General features: G+C 41.4%; 1 protein-coding gene across 5 annotated transcripts in view; it reads left to right on the top strand.

The window, feature by feature from the left end:
* The window catches only part of Lclat1 (lysocardiolipin acyltransferase 1), a 125304-nt gene that overhangs the window by 42640 nt on the left and 65005 nt on the right, over positions 1 to 17659 (top strand). For all 5 annotated transcript variants that reach the window (XM_028873714.2, XM_028873708.2, XM_037198053.1 and 2 more), the window contains exons 2-3: positions 6200 to 6368; positions 10983 to 11181. In XM_028873714.2, the coding sequence (XP_028729547.1) occupies positions 6204 to 6368; positions 10983 to 11181 (364 nt within the window). In that variant the 5' untranslated portion in view covers positions 6200 to 6203. The remainder of the gene's footprint in view (positions 1 to 6199; positions 6369 to 10982; positions 11182 to 17659) is intronic.

The raw sequence follows: 17659 nt of genomic DNA, 5'->3' as shown, positions 1-17659 counted from the left end.
AAATAAATATTTATGTTGTTGCTAATGTAACATGTATATGAAATATGTGAAAAATGGATATTGACAATCTAAAAACATGGTGAACATACATGTTAGTCACAGTCCTTAAGAAATAGAACCTTACTAGTACCTTAGAAGCTTCCTATGTGCTTTGCTACAGCTGTTAGCCATTATATGAGTCATTTCCATTTTTTTCTTTAAAAATTTACTGCCTACCTTTGTATCTGCCTGTGTAGCTACCCACCCACCCACCCACCTACCTACCTACCTACCTACCTACTCACCCACCCACCCACCCACCCACCTACCTACTCACCCACCTACCACCCACCCACCTACTCACCCACCCACCCACCTTCCTACCTAGGTGTTCTTGTTTGTCTGCTTGTTTTGATTTAATTGAGAGGTAAGCTAAGCATACTCTGCTACTGCTATCATTAGCTGAAGACTCTGAGACTCTCAAAGGTGCTGGGGCAGCTGGGAATGATCATAAAACCAGTTTCTAGAGAGTTGATCAGATCCTCTTCTGGGGGAAGCAGTGGGCAAGTGTTGGGTGAGTTCTGGTAAACAGACTCAGCAGTCAGGCCATCTGGTGGGACCCTTCGGGTGTCGGCTGTCCAATGGGAGTGAATGTGTGTTCATTCTGCTTCTTAGTTCATGGTGACTGCCTTCCACCTCACAGGAGTGTGTCAGAAGAGATGCCCGAGACAGATAAAATATGAGTGTCATCTGATCTGGAAACCAGGTGTGGAAAGGACAGCAACACTTGTATTATCCTGTGGTCAAGAAGCCAAGTTCAAACTAGAATTGGTGCCAGACTCCCTTGGGCCTTCCATTTGGGGCTCAGAAAGATGTTTTGTTTAGCAGCGCAGAGCAGAGTCTTCCATTGTCTCTTAAGTTGTGTGTCTCTTGTCTCGGTCACCATCTACTGCAATAAGAAACTTCTCTGGTGAGAGTTGAGGTGTACACTGACCTATAGGGATAAAGATAAGGATCTACAGGAGGTACTTTCTTTTCTGACATAATTGAGTTTTAATCAAAATTAACAGGAGTGTAGTTCAGTGGTAGAGTGCTTATGTAGCATGTGAGAGGCCCTAGATTTGATCCTCACCACCTTAAAACAAAACAGTAACTTAACTTGTTTATCAAAAAGGATATAGGTAACAGGAATAGAGAGAAAGATTTACTGCATATACCCCAAGAAACAAAAGTATATACAAATCAGCTGTCATTAGAAAATGGTAATTATGTAGTTTACAACCTGATTCTCACTAGCTCTGTGTTGTTCTGCCCTAGAATCTGTTCTTTTCTCCTCAAAAGCCTGACCTGCGAGGCAGCATGGGGCTCTTCGTTCTTGTTGGGTTGGTCAGGAGGAGTCTTTGAGGAGCTGAAGGGACAGGGGACTGGCATGAGGGTTTGTCTGCATTTCTAGTCAGCCTCTGTGGAGTGATCTTGGGTTTATTATGCCATGTCTCCCCATCAGACTTAAAAATTCACCTAATAATATTTGTATCCACCTGTAGAAATTGTACACACACACACACACACAAATCAATCAATACACATTTGAGGCTTTTGTTTGGATTGGATGGAAATGTTAAGTGTTTATTTTAGGACACATGGCATTGTCAGGCGATACAGGAAAGTCCTTTTATTTAATCCTCAGATGTACAAATCCACTGTAGCATAGTGCATACCCAGAAGAGAATGTGACGTAGACTAGAGTAAAGGTCCTTTGAGTGGGTGCTAGCCATTTGGCTAGAGTCATTGTTACTAAAATGCCTTTTGTTATTTTTCATTTTTTAAAGTTAGTATACAGAGTAATGGTTTCAGTATGATGTTTTCATATCATGAGTTGCTTTTGCAGACTCACTGTAGTATTTAAAATTCAACTTTGAATTTGAGCAAGATTACAGATTTCTTCCATGCGATAGATGTTTGGGTTGTATATACAATGTGAAGTCTGTGGACTTCATTTGCAGTGCTGGGGACTAGACCCACACCTTGCAAGTGTTCTACCACTGAGCAGGGTCGTGAAAGTCACTCAGGTGCTGGTGCGTTCACTGTAGCCAGGCAGGCCTTGAACCTGGATCTCCCTGGTTCTGTGAGTGGTAGCTGGGATGACACACCTGTGCTGACGAGCAAGGCAAACCTTTAGGTGATAAGTAGGTAAACACCACGAGCCCTGTATAAAGTGTCTGATGAAGGAAAGGAAGCCTATATTCAGACTAGCCGAGGTCTTAGAGGGGATCTGCCCGAAGCCTCCTCATGTTACAGCTGAGGTGTCCAGGTAAGGAAGTGTGCTCATGATCAGTTGGTTGTCAAATGGTGTGGTTTTTGCCTGTCCAGCCTTGAAGACCTCTTTGGTAGTGGCATTTCTCAGTTCCGTAATTTTTGCCAGTATATCTTATGAGTTATCTATTGCAAAGTCCAAAGAATGCTCTTTTTGTTTGTTTGTTTGTTTGTTTGTTGTTGTTGTTTTGTTTTTTTAAGACAGGGTTTCTCTGCAGCTTTGGAGCCTGTCCTGGAACTCGCTCTGTGTGGTCCAGGATGGCCTTGAACTCACAGAGAACCCCCTAATTCTGCCTCCCGAGTGCTGAGATTAAAAGGCGTGCGCCACCACCACCCGGCCAGAGAAGACTCTTAACAAAGCCAGGGTGTCCATCTTTATCACTTCTAACACTTATCTCAAAAGATGAGTCCTAGGCCTTAGATTGTTTCCCACTCTGTGTGCCAAGATGTGGTGCTGTTTTGCCCCATCCTTGACTTGGGTGCAGCTTTCTCCCTAGGGCCAGTGCTCTTAGGATATCTTGCATACCAACATTCTGAACCTTGTTGTTCTCTTCTACTTCAGCAGTTTCTAAGTCTCTACAGCTTGCTGTTTCTAATTTCTAAGAACCCGTATGTTGTTTTTCTGCCTGAATTCTCTCTCTGCTCCCTCCATCACTTCCTCCAGGAAGGCGCCTTCTTCAGTACCTTCGTGAAGCCCCTGACCGATTGTTTCATGATAACTGCTATAACCGGAATCCCAGGTTAACCCGTATCGCTTGTGTGTGTGAACTAAAAGATATTAAGTGAAGAGAGGCTTAATGAGCCTTTCTCATTTAGCTCCTGTGAACCTCTAAAATTCAGAATACTTTTTTTTTATAAAGTATTAAAATTTGGTTTCCAATTATGTCTTTATAGTATAATTCTTTTAAAGTATGTGTGTTTAATTACAAAAATAATACAGTCTTGAAAAAAATGTATAACACAGCAGATCCAGTATAGACACGGACACCAAAATCCCCAGAGCCAGTTCTCAGCTTTGCTATTTAGTAGCTGTTTAACCTTGAGCACATTAACATTTTTGTGCCACAGAATCCTGATGTCTAGAACAGGGGTAATAAAAATGCCCACACCATGAGATTATTGTGACTGTTTAAGTCTATCCAACCCAAATACATGAAACAATATCTGGCGTATTAAAAAAGCTTAGAAAAATATTTTAGATCATTGTTACTGAAATAATTTGAAGTATAGGATTTCACAAGAACACAGCTTTTATCTCAGTCATTTTAAGAGTTTGTATTTGTGAAACAGAGTATCACTATGTAGCTCAGGCTGGCTTCACATTCACTCTGGAGCTTTACACTCCTGATCCCTGCCTCCCAAGGGCTAGATGACAGGTAGGATCACAGTTTACAATACCCAGGCGAGCTGGCCATGTTGCTCAGTGGCAGAGCTCTACTAGGTATGCAGAAGCTGGGTTCAGTGCTGAGCTCCACAGGAGGAAGGGAAGGAAACCAGTGGATGTGTTCCACCATCGTGCACTGTGCAGTCAGGAAACAGCAGTTTGCTCATCTCGCAGGCTTCCCGGTGCTCTCCTTCAGTGCTCAGACCGTCTCTTCGCCCTGACCTTTGCCAACCACTGATCTGTTTCGCCTCCTGAGGATTGGCCTCTCCCAGAATGTCCCCTAAAAGAAATGTCTTTTGAGCCTGGCATCTTTCCTGTAGCACAGTGCATTTGAGAATAACTCAAGAGACCTGCTTTAGGCGTATATCTTCATTGACAGTACTAATTCAGTATCTACTCACCCTTGACTGACAGGGTAGTTCTAGTTTTATGCAACTATGAGAAATGGTGCAATAAAGGATTGTGTAGAACCTTTTGTATGAAGATAATATTTATTTGTACTGGACAGCCAGTGGATTTACTAGTATAGATAGTGAGTATCAATGTAGTATTTTATAAAACTGACAAGCTGTTTCCCAGAGTTCTGAATAATTTTGAGTTTCCACCAGCAATGAGTGTTAGTTCAGATTGCTGCACATCTGTGTCAGTTCTTGACATTGTCCTTTTTCTTCAATATTTAACTATTCTGAATAAGTATGCAGCTATTCTTAACCTAGTTGACCCCCAAATTAGGACTTGAATGAAGACAGAGAAAAAGGCTTTGAAATGCAGCCAGAGAGGAGCACCCAAGTTAGAAATGAGATCACCAGGAGGAGGATAGGGCTTGTGCTTTGTATGCAAGAGGCCCTGAGTTCCATTCCTAGATTTGTGAGATTTGGTAATGGTCTGGGTAATGGTAATGGTAGGGACCATGGCTGACACACAGTAGGGATTTCTTTATGTTTATTGTTTCATATAAATAAATATTAAAGAATTTTAGCTTAGATTGGAGCTATAGAATCCCATTGCAGTTATGTGATAGATCCCTTTATATAAGTTTGTCTTTATTTAAGTACATGATTAAAGGTTGATGTTGGTCTAATTCTCAGCTGAATGGCAGGAGGGAGGTGGCATGAAGCAGTGGAAGGTGATCTAGGCAGGACTGGATGCTTTGTGTTGAATTAGGAAAGCCCTTTTAGCCTCCATGTGGATCAGATTCATTGCTATACAGTGGAAAGATTTCATCTGATCATAGCTAGGCCATTTAATTATATATTTTTCCTTAGAATCACATCAAATCAGCAGTTGGTAAGGAAGAAGCATGCGGGAGTTTTTGATGAGGATACTGTCCGAGTGGATTAACAGTGGAAAATGTGGCTCCACCAGGGAGGGTAGGAACGAGAGTCTAGAGTTAGCTGGTGGCTGGCCGACAGAAAATAGCAGCTAGGACAGGTAGATGGAGGGTTTTCAGATAGAGAGGAGCATTATATAGGTGGTGGTGGTGGGTGGGTGTATAAGAAGCAGGTCTGAAATAGTGAATTTAAAGCCTGTGTGCCTTTTTTCTGTTAAAGAGATTTAAGTTGAAGATTGAGGAGAAGCCACCGCTGCTGCTGCTATTTTTAATGCAGAGAGGCTCAGAGACAGTGATGTGGAGGTCGGACACATGCCTCTAGCCCTGTGTGGGCTGGAGTTCCTTCCACTGCTTCCTAGTCGTCTTTTTCCCCATGATTCCCCCATCCTTCTCCCTAACGGTCCAGATCTAGAAGTTCGTAGTAAATATTTGTAGGATTTTGTGTATATACCATCACATATTGGTAGAAATTGAAAACATACACTTGGTAGCAAGTTAAACTTCATTCTGGGTCAGTTTGCTGTGTTTAGTTTAGGTTATAAAATCAAATGTTGGAATTTTCATTTTTAGCAATGTTTCCAGGCATTTGTTTTAAAATATCCATGTTAGGTTTTGGTTTCAAGTCCCCTTAAGGTAATACTCGGGCAGATGTCTGGATAAAGTAAAGGGTCAGCTGACTTACCCAGCAAGGTCGTAAAGAGGCAGTCTAAAACCAGGTACCCAGAGATGGGATTTTCGGGTCCCTGTGAAGAGTGACCCCTTCCAGATTCCTTTCTCTAGCTTTAGTGTGCCCTGTTGAGACACTGTTGCTTTTAGGTGTACTCCTCATTGGAAGCTCTTGTGCTCTTCCTGCCTTATTTTGGCTTCTAGGTAGAAAACCTTGGAATAGTAACCCAGGAAAGAAAAAGATCCCTCCTATGTAAATGCCAGCTGAGTTTTAAAAAGGCATCTTTACACACCAGAGAGCATGTGTTTCTGGAGAGCAGACATTTATGTACTCTTTTGAGAGGATCAGTTTCTAGTGGACTGGCAACTTGTTAGGCTTGTAGAGCAGGGACTTCAGTCTTCTCTAGCCTTCCTCAGAGTTGTTCAGTAGCCTCATTAAAGATTATTGTATGTATAATTTTGATGGAATTGGAACAGCTAAATGCATAGTAATAAAACATAATCTTTGTTTTTGTTTTATGTTTCAGAATCATGGTGTCATGGAAGGGGATTTATTTTATACTCTTCCTGTTTGCGGGAAGCTTTTTTGGAAGTATTTTTATGCTGGGTCCCATTATTCCTTTGATGTTTATAAGCCTGTCATGGTATCGCTGGATCAGCAGCCGCCTTGTGGCTACGTGGCTCACGCTTCCTGTGGTAAGTTCCACACCAGGGAAGGGTCTGTGTGCTTGTTTTGGGGGGCCCATCTCTTGTACTTTTTTAGCCCCAAAGATTTGGTTTTCAGGGAGACAGAAGTCCCTGGTGTTCTATAGTAGTCATATCTGACTTTAAAAAGAAGTGGGAAAATAGGAAAAATAGAAATACAAACATTCATACCCTTAAAGCAAACCCTTATTTTTTTTTAAAAAAAAAAAACTTGTAGAAAATTAAGAGCTTCTTTCTAAATTCTTCATGAATTTTCTTTTATATTTTATATAATGTAAGGTATAATTTTTATCTAGAAAAATAGGGTAAATTTTAAAGACTGAAGAATGTTTCCATCAGTGAATTTTATTCTCCGTTTCCATTTTGTGTTTTACAAAGTAGTGACACATATGAAGATTCTATGGGGAAGAGGAAAGAATGTCAAATTATAGTGCATGAAAAAATTTTAAGTAAAAATATGAATAAGAAACATCTTTTTAAACTTCTGACAGTGATGTGATTGATTCACTTCTTTCCAGTAATGACAGAAATTAGGAACATAAAAATCAAGGAAAGGTGATTTCCATCTGCAGATGGAGTTACTAACTAGCATGAGGAAGATTAAAGTCCATCCAGTGCTCAGTAGAGTCTTGGGGATCATGGCACTATAACTGCTCTGAGCGCATCTCCTTCTGACCTTGAGCTGATGACTGTCGGTGTCCAGTCCAGGTTCCCCTCCTCTGGGACTGTGCATCAGTGGGCACTGTGCCCTTGTCTTCCCCTTGGATGGCCCCTTGGGGACTCTTCTGGTCCTTCTTTCTCCTAGCAACAGCTAGTCCTCTTTTCTCCTCAGGTTGCAGGGTGTACCAGTCTGTTTTGATAGAGAGACAATGAGTTTAGTACCTGACAAAGAAAACAAGAAGGGAACTGTTCTCTTCCTCCCCACACACACCCCCTTTCATTGAGCTGCTTATTTCCCATCAGGCAGCAGGCAGACTGCCTGCCCACAGGATGGAAGTGTCATGCAGTTGCTGTGGATCCTTCAGATGAAGGTTGACTCAGTAGTTACTGAAATGGCGCTTGGGGTAGGACAGATACTTCTTAAACGTTTCCTGATAATTGACTGTTAAACCATTTACGGTATACTCTCCTTATTTAAAAGTGAGTCCTATGGTGAGTGATTTTTAAACTTTCACTCATTCATCACTTGCTAAAAGCTATTCTTCCCTTTTTAAAGTTGCTTGGGTTCTAAGGTTTCTGTACAGATGTATCTGTTTTATGAACCTCCTCACTTCTGACCTCCTTTCTCCACTCACACTTAAAGTGGTCTGTTCTGCAGGCCCAAGGAGAAGGCTGCCAGTGGCCTGGGACACAAGTAACCGTGGTGTGCTTGTGTATTTAGCTCAAGTACAAAAAGAATTAGAAGGCTCTGTTAAAAAGAGAAACAGTGTAAGAATCCAGATGCGATAATAGTAACACCAGTTGACCACTTACGTGACCCCATAAAGTGCTTAAGGAGGATGGCTTTGTTTCCGGTGCCGCCATTGTTAGCGTTTTTACAGAGAAGGAAGTGGAAACTTTTAGGGATTTAGTCACTTGCCAGTCATTGCTGTACCAGGTGCTTTTCTCATTCTGTGATGAAATACTCTGATAAAAACCACTTAAGGAGAAAGGACCCTGACATCTTCAATATCCTGGGTCTCTGTAGAAACTTGGGCTTCACCTTCAGAGCCTTAGACGTGTCCTCTCAGCACTCTTACAGAGAGTCTGCCCCTGCGCACATTCAGCAGACCTCTTCAGTCCTGGATCTCTCATGCCTGCAAAGCTAGTAACATGGCCGTGTGGTCCCATTCTTCTGCTAGCGTGAGCTATAGCCTGGTCCCCTCGAAGCACAGCTGTCGGCTTCCGTGGGCTGACACTGGGGAGCGCTTTCCCAGACAGGTGCTTTCTGTCATGAGGAACACCTTCAGCTACATTTCCAGTCAGGATCTCTCTTTTCAAGTAAGTTTTCATCTTCACAAATTGGAACCCTTATTGGGTAGTCTTTCTCTTCAGGGACATTTCCTGTTGTCCCAGCGCAGAGCCACGTGGTTATTCTTTGCTGTAAAGTTTACACCCCCCCCAAAAAAAAAAAAAAACAAAATTCTCTTTTTGTCTTTTTGTTTGTTTTGTTTTTAGAGACAGGGTTTCTCTGTGCAGCCCTGGCTGTTCTGGAACTATCTCTGTACTTCAGGCTGGCCTCAAACTCACAGAGATCCTCCTGTCTCTACCTCCTGAGTGCTGGGATTAAAGGTGTGCGCCACCACTGCCCAGCTCTTTTTCTCTTTTTAACTATATATCTGGGTAAATATAGTAAAAAGTAGCCATGCCACAGAGTAAATGGTCTCTTGTCTTAGAATTTCTTCTGCTAAACAAATTAGTCCATTATCTTTAAATTCCCCTTCACTAACGTTCTGAGGACACAGGCAGAATGGAGCCAGGTTCTTGATGTAATGATGAACAGGACAGATAAGGATATCCACCTTGTGGAGGTGACAGCCCTTTAACCTAAAATATCCTCAATTTTAAGTGTATACACCTTGTCTTTTCTACTTTTCACTTGAATGAAAAACTTCTTTCCTTTCTTATGGAATAGAAGTAGATTGTTAGTATTATTGTATCATAGAAACAGGGATCCACTTACCTCTGCCTCACAAGTATTGGGATTAAAGGCATGTGCCACCATGCCCAGCCCATAAAGCTTTTAATTTTCAAATAGAAAAAACATCAAAAAGTTAATAAACACAAACGCACATGTTAATGAATAATATGTGTGTATTGATGTGTGCGCGCGTGAGCGTGTGTGTGTGTGTGTGTGCGTGCATGCGTGCGCACGTGCACACCAGTAGGTTAGAAGAATGAGTGTGTCCTGTATTTTGCTTCATCACTGTTGACTTATTTATTCCCCTTGAGGTGTGGGGTTTTATCCCTGAACCTGGGCTCACATTTCCTCAGACTAGCAGTCAGCAAGCCCCAGCAACCCTCCTGTCTCCCTGGTCCTCGGAGTAACCGTCACTGACAAGCAGGTCAAGAAGCAGCGTGGCCAGCTCCAGTGGTAGCTCTCCCCAGCCACCCAACCCAAATGTCCTCTTTTTGGGATGAAGTAGCCATGACTATAACTTGTTAAACAGTTGTTTCTTCCCTGTACTAATTTCCTTCTACGCTATCCTGCTCTTGCAGAAAGCCTCCACGTGGATGTTTTAATTATATTGTTTTGCTTCTCCTTCACTGTTACCTTTGTGCTCCATGCTCCCTTAGATGCTCAGAGCTCTTTGCTGTCCATGTTGAATGACTTCAGGGTGTTAGCGAGGTTTGATCTTCTTAGCTTTTACCTCTCTGTCAACCCTTTCTTGATTAGTTATCAATTAAAGTAGGATGTTACATACAATAGCTTGAAATTGAGACTGAAGTTGGGAATGTCATGCACCCTTTTTTGTCTTGGCTTCTTGGGAGACTGTGGTAGAGGGAGCTTGAAGGCAGATTCTGGACAGTCTAAACAAGGAAATTAAAAGGAGGAGGTGCTAACTCACTTCTTTTTTGTTTTTTTCGAGACAGGGTTTCTCTGTGTAGCTTTGCGCCTTTTCCTGGAACTCACTTGGTAGCCCAGGCTGGCCTCGAACTCACAGAGATCCGCCTGCCTCTGTCTGCCTCCCGAGTGCTGGGATTAAAGGCGTATGCCACCACCGCCCGGCTGCTAGCTCACTTCTTAAGAACTCTAGATGTAATACACACTTTTCTTCTGAATATTTAGTCTAGATTATAGCCATAGGCCTTAGAAATGTTAGTTTAACAAACTCAGCAAGCATTGGAGCATTCACATGTGCCAGACATTTGCCGTAGGTGGTAGGCTGAAAGATTGTAGTAGACACAGTTATTTTAGTCTTTATGTATTCTTTTTGAGTAACAAAAGATCATCTTACAGAAAAAAAAATGAAGTTTAGTTTCTTCAGTTCTATAGTGTTACATTTTTGATTATTCTTTTGAGAAAAATTATGTAATAATCTTATCTTTATATACTTAAAAGTACTAGTAGAATCTTATTTTGTCTTTCTTTTAACTTAGTAATATATAATTGAAGATTTGAAATGTAGTTCATGTTTTTCTATTATGAAACCTCCAGAAATTAAAATTAGTGGAAGAATGTATATGGTACTTAATTCTCTCATACTTGATCAACACCTCCCCACATTTATAACAGAAGCAAGAATGTGGAAAACTATGTTTTATATGTTAGAAGTAATAGGATATAACATGATAAAATTTATCTATGGAAAATTGCAGTAATTGTAAAAAAATAATTAAATTATTTAGTTTGGATTCAGATTTGCTTTTCCAAAGACAATTTTTTTCATTTATTTAGTTTTTAAGTGTCATCTTTTTTTTTTGTATTATAAAAACAATATAGCATAATCATGACAAGGTTAGCAAGAATGAAAAAGATCCTTAACTCTTAAATATTGTTTTCATTTCTTTTGACTATTATAAATATCTAATAAATTTATAAACACGATTAAGAATAATCTCACCTCTGGCTTCTTAACCTGGAAATCCTAAGTTGCTCTGTGTATGCATTTCTCATTTTGGTAGGCGTTGTTGGAGACCATGTTTGGTGTAAAAGTGGTTATCACAGGGGATGCGTTTGTACCTGGAGAAAGAAGCGTCATCATCATGAACCATCGGACAAGAGTAGACTGGATGTTCCTGTGGAATTGTCTAATGAGATACAGCTACCTCAGATTGGAGAAAATTTGCCTCAAATCCAGTCTGAAAAGTGTTCCTGGATTTGGTACGTTATTCATACATTATTTTAAGTGATTAACTCATTTTTGTATATAATGTGCCTGCTCTAAGACTAAAATGAGGTAAGTTGAACTGTATGTTATTCTCAGCTTTTCTCATGAAGCTAAAAATATTTCCAGTTTCTTTTTATCTTAATGGCTTTGTTATGGTGATTTTATCTTAATCTCTGTGTTAAAACTATTTTGACTCTAGAGGAGAAAATAAACTACCATCAAGGAAGTAGATCATTTCTTAGGACTACCACACTGAAGGATATGAATCTAATAAATTGGTTACTTTCTTGTAAAACTTCATTCACAAATTAAAGTGACACAAACGCATTCTCAGGCAGTCAGGAGTCCAAAATTAGCCACTCTGTCCTTAGCCTGCCTGCTTCTAGACCAGTCCCACGGAGGTTCTCCTACAATGGCAGGCTTGATCCCAGCATCCTCTCTATTCTTCTCACTTGTCAGAGCCGTGTCCTGTATTACTTAGTTGTTTGTTTGAGTCTGATCGTTTTGTTGGATTTTCTTGGTTTGTTTTTATGAGACAGCCTCAGGCTGGCCTCGAACTTGAGTCCTCTCGCCTCAGCCTCGTAGGTGCTAGGACTGCAGTGCACCACCAGACTAGTTGAGGCTTTTGACAATGGACTTCTTTCTTGAAGACAAGACCCACATGCTTTCTGCTTCTTTCACTTTTGGAAAATATTTTATTAGCATATCATTATGACATTTTTATACATGCACATATGTTTTTTTGACCAGGTTCACTCCATTTCCTTATTTTGTCTCACCCCACTCATTAATCCTTTTCCATTTTCTGAGTTGGCCACCTCGTCCTTTGGTGTTTCTTTCTATTTTGATGTGACCGAATATAAAACTTGTCTACAGGAGCACAGGTGAGAGCTTGCTCACAGAGTGTAGCTACCTTTCCAGTGCCTGTACCATTGGACAGCCTGTTCCTCCACCTACTATGGGTGCATGGAAATCCTCATGGGGTCGAGGTCCCACGAGGCTCGCCCTTTCCACCACCACAGGCCCAGTCTTCCCCGGGTAATCAATCATAGCTGCTGTCAGTAGAGTAGTCATGCCGTTCCGGAAGGCCGTGGTCCACACTGCTCAGTCCCTTCTTGTTGCTCTTATATCTTTTCTGCTCCTTCCATTGTATTTCCAGAGCCTTCAGAGATAATATAGATGTCTCATTTATAACTGGAGATTTGAGAGACATTACCAATTAGGAGTTCCTGCAATCACCATAGCTCCCTGGAAAAAGAAGCTTCTCTGAGTAGCACTGACAGCTGCATGAATGTAGTTATATTAGAAGACACTTTGAAGGCACATCATACCCATTTAGTAATACAACAGCAGTAGCTTTCTCACTAGAGCCTATGACCTCCCAGCCACGGGCTTTTGACAAGTTTACCGTATCAGATGGGCATTCCTTCCTGTGAATTAGGCATCACTTCCAATCAGAAAAGCAGTTGGTAATCTCCATAAATGATTTTCCACTATTGCACTAATTGGCACATCTTACCTGGCCAGTTGATATTGTTGCGCGCACGCGCGCGCGCGCGCGCGCACACACACACACACACACACACACACACACACACACACACAGTAAGACTGTTAACAATTCTCCCCTAGCAATCTCTGTGGCACCCTGCAGTGTTAGGAAAGCTAGCGAGCGGGGAGGTCGCATTAGCTCATTTCCAGCTTCATTTCTCTGTGTCCTGTGATCAATGTATGTGGCATTTTTCAGCAATATAGGGTCTTGCTCTGATTTTGGAGAAGGACCAGTTGAATGGCATTTGCCTGTATTGTTTGGGGCTTTAGGGCCCTCACTGCCTGACTGAAGATCTCATAGAGAGAGAATTCCTTGCACTGGGATTTGTGTTTATAATAACATGTGGCTTCTGGGAGCTGATTTATCCACCCACACAGGGCATTTTCATTTCAAACACTTAAAGGAAAATGTTTAGATTAGCTTATGGAGTATCACAAGTCCTCCTCCTTTTCCAGACCTCATTAGTGTTGGTTGACCCTTCCTCCCCACCTCCTCTTCCCCGCTCTTCCTTCCTCCCACCCACTTAAATATTTCTCCCTCCTGCTGTTTCTCCCCCTGCTTTCACATCACATGTGGTCTGCTGCACAACTGGCTCTCTTTAAAGAATCTGTAGTTTCCTTACTTCTTCATAAATGCACATATACATAAAATAAAAGCTGAATTTGCCTCTGTGACCCTAAGGTAGCACACATAATACATTATTTCCCTCCTCCATCCCTTTTCACGCTGTTTCATAATTTCAGTTTTCTTTGTGGCTGCATAGAGTTCTGTGGTGTGTATGGCCACACTTTCTCTGCCCATTCATCACTTGAGGGCTGTTTCCATCTCCTTGCCCTTGTAAATAAAGCAGCAGTGAACATGGATGTGCAAGGCTCTCGGTGGGATATGGAGTCCTGTAGACATGGCCTCGGTCTTTGGAAGGCTGTTTTGAGGTTTTGTGGAAACCTTCACACCACTTGTCCAGTGACTGCCCCAGACTGCATTCTCACAGATGCTGACTGAGGTTCTCCCTTTCTCTCCATCCTCCCTCCCCAGCGCTGTTGTTCCGTCTCCTTGGTGACAAACATTCGCGCTGGAGTGAGACGGACCCTCACAGTAGTTTTAGTTTTCATTTATTTGATGGGTAAGGATATTGAACACATTTTCAAATGTTTGTTAGCCACTTGTATTTCTGTTTTTCAGAACCGTGTGTTCAACTTCTTAGCTCATTAAAAAAATGAATTATCTGCTTTCTCGTTTTGTTAATAAGGCCCTTTGTGTGTTTTGTACATTCTCCCCACAAGATGAAGAGCTCATGAGGATTTCTTCACTCCCTCAACTGTGTCCTTGTGACAGAGAACTTTTTTATTTCATGATTGCGTCACTTATTTTGTGAGGGGCTGGAGTCCTGTTGAGAAAGTGCTTACCTGTGCTGTACCTTTGAGTGTTTTCTCTGCTTTCCCTCTAACAGTTTCCGAGTTCTGGCTCTGACGTTGAGGTTTTTCCATTTGGAGCTGATGTTTGTGCAGGTGGAGATAAAGATCTCGGTTCATTCTTCTACTTGTAGATGTACAGTTTGCCCAGCAGCGTTTGTTGAAGAGGCTGACTGTTCTCCAGTGTGTATTGTGCCGTATTTGTCAAACTTAAGTGGCTGTAGCTGTGTGGGCTCATCTCTGGGTCCTCTGTTCTATCCCACTGACGTCCATGTCTGTCTCTGTACCAGTGCCGTGCTGTTTTTATTACTATGGCTCAGTAGTATAGCTTAAAGTCAGCGGTTCCCCTCTGTATCATTGTTTTTGCTCAGGATTGCTTTGGGTATCGAGTATTTCATCTTCCATATGAATTTAAAGACCCACTCCCATTATTTCTATGAAAAATAGTGCAGGAATGTAGATGGAGAGTGCATTTAATCTGTAGACTGCTTTCGGCAAGACAGCTGGTTTTACAATATTAATTATTCTGATCCATGAACATGGGGAGGCTTTTCAGTCTGCTAGTGTTTTCTTCAGTATTTTATACTTTACATTTAGAGGTTTGTTTGTTTGTTTTTTCATTTCCTTAGTTAGCTTTAGTCCAAGATTTTTTAATTTTTTTTGAGTTCATTGTAAATGGGGTTATTTCTTTTTTAGTATGTTTGTCATTGGTACGTTATGAACACTATTGATTTTTATATGTTGATATCATATCCTGTCACTGCTGAGAGTGTTTATGAGCTCTGTTTTCTTACATATAGAATTAATATCTGCAAATAGGGATGCCTCAACTTTCTTAGTTGGAAGAGTGTTTTTAGCAATTTTTTACAATTGGGATATTTTAAATTAGTTTCAGTCAAATTTGTTGTAGATATGTAGAACAGAAGCAGAAAAAAACCCTAACACTATAAAAATGAATTTAGCCGGGCGGTGGTGGCGCACGCCTTTAATCCCAGCACTCGGGAGGCAGAGGCAGGCGGATCTCCGTGAGTTTGAGGCCAGCCTGGGCTACCAAGTGAGTTCTAGGAAAGGCGCAAAGCTACACAGAGAAACCCTGTCTCGAAAAACCAAAAAAAAAAAAAAAAAAAAAATGAATCAAATACTATGTTGCAGGCATTTGACTAAAACCCTATGAATGAGTAATACAAAGAATGATAGTTGACAGGAAAATAAGATCAAATGTGAGAATCCACTGAATTAAAGAAGAACATGGAGGAAAAAGAAAATCAGGAAGCATAGTAATAAGAAATTTCATAGTGCTTTACAAGGAAGGCAAAGAGAACCAAAATTAGGAACCAGTGGCGCCAGGGGATGCGATGGAGTAGAGGGTTGGTACAGGTGCTCTCACACCTGCATCAGCCTGAGCACCTTCATAGATCGATCTGAAATTGGAAATGCTCAGAAGTCTGAGTTTTTAAATACTAACATGATACTGCAAGCCAAACATTCTATCCCTGACCTCATGTGGCTTTGGGAATGCACAAAATTAATAAAACTCTTGTTTAAAATCATTCAGGCTCTGATTATAAGATTTATATGAGAGTAAAATGAATTTTGTAATTAGACTTGGTTTGAATTATGTGTATGAAAATACTTTTTAAAAATACACAAAATAATGCCGGGCGGTGGTGGCGCACGCCTTTAATCCCAGCACTCGGGAGGCAGAGCCAGGTGGATCTCTGTGAGTTCGAGGCCAGCCTGGGCTACCAAGTGAGTTCCAGGAAAGGCGCAAAGCTACACAGAGAAACCCTGTCTCGAAAAACCAAAAAAAAAAAAAAAAAAAAACACAAAATAAGCCATCTGTGGCACTAAGCATTTAGGACAAAGCATACTCAACTAATACTTGAAGTCATTCCAGGAAAAAACCAGTGTGACTTTAAACATTTTAAAGGTAATACTTAAAAGATAACTGAAGATGTAATAGACGAGCTGGCGGGACTTAACAGCTTGTAGCATCCACCAGAGATGGATGGTGATATTCACCAGAAGACATGGTGAAGCCGGGCGGTAGTGGTGCATGCCTTTAATCCCAACACTCGGGAGGCAGAGGCAAGCGGATTTCTGTGAGTTTGAAGCCAGCCTGGTCTACAGAACGAGATCCAGGAAAGGCACAAAGCTTCACAGAGAAACCCTGTCTCGGGAAAAAAAAGAAAAAAAAAAGACATGGTGAAAATTCTGAACTATCTTAAGTCCCTGGCAATAGTTCCAAGAGTCCCCCAGCAAATGCAGAGACATTCTCATCCCAAGGCTTTCTTTCCATTCCCTGCCTTCTCAAAGACCCCACTCCAGACCAGGACAGCCAAGAACAAAAGGTCCCGCACATTCTCACACCTCAAACCCCTGTTCCTGTGGAACTTGGGTTACAGTGTCCACCATGCCCCGCTGACAAGTCTGAATTCATAACTTAAATGTAGACCAGCCAAGCCTGTTAAAACAGTATATAGGACATGAAAAGACTCGGCTGCATGTGTTGGGGAACAGAAAGGCCAACCACAAAACAAGTTGTGGTGAGGTACACACACACAGAAGGGCATGGCAGCTAGGAAGTGACATCCTGGGCTCTGAGCCAGCCTTGGGGCCAGATTTCTTTTATGTGGGAGACTTAAGCCTAGCTTGTTTAGGTCTAGACTGGTAGCTGGCTCTCCTGTTACTGACAGCCATAAACGTTGTGGATAATGTGCTTCCCACCATTTCTGCATGCTGTGAAATGCTCATTGGTGGGTTAACTGCTTGGCATGAGTTAAGGGTTTTATAAAAACTGAGTGGAAGTTGACAGGTTTCCTTGGTCCAGAGAAATGGCTTTAGGGTTTACCCAGTCAAGCCCTCACTGAACTTACTGTGCAGTCTGATATAGATATATGGGATATAGAGATGATAAGATAAAAGGGTAGATTAATGAACCTTACCTCGGGTATCATGTCGTGTGTGCTGCAGCTGGTCCCTCGGTCAGGTGAGCATCACTGCAGGTGGGGCATGGGGAAGCAACAAGCGTAGTTTGCATCCTTAGGTCGGCTGAAAATCCAAGAATTCCCTTCCTCGAATTTGTAATTGCATTCTAAAATGATCTGTAAGGTGTGCTTTTGTTAGTCATTTTAGGAGAGCAGTAAAGGAATTATCGGGGTGAACTTTAAGACTGTTGTTAGTTTGCTTTGTATTTATTGGTGAGGCATAAACAATGCAATGACCAACTTTTCAATAATAGTAAAAAGACACAAAGATGGACTCTGTACCTGACAGTTTTTTGTTAGCCTGAGTTTCAATGGATTATTTGACCAATGGTTTTCATGATCTCTTTTCTTGTGACTAAGTATGTAAACTGTGATTGCATTTTTGGTGCTGTGATGATTAGCTGTTTATTATAAGCATGTGGCGTTTTTAAAGCTTCGCGCTGCCATCTTCTTTATTTCTTGTAGTAAATCTTATAGAAAATAGTTTCCTTATGTTTAAAGTCAGGTATTTCAACTGGGT

Source organism: Peromyscus leucopus, chromosome 22 (assembly GCF_004664715.2).
Source record: "Peromyscus leucopus breed LL Stock chromosome 22, UCI_PerLeu_2.1, whole genome shotgun sequence".
Lineage (NCBI taxonomy): Eukaryota > Metazoa > Chordata > Mammalia > Rodentia > Cricetidae > Peromyscus > Peromyscus leucopus.
This window is presented reverse-complemented; position numbering and strand designations above follow the sequence as displayed.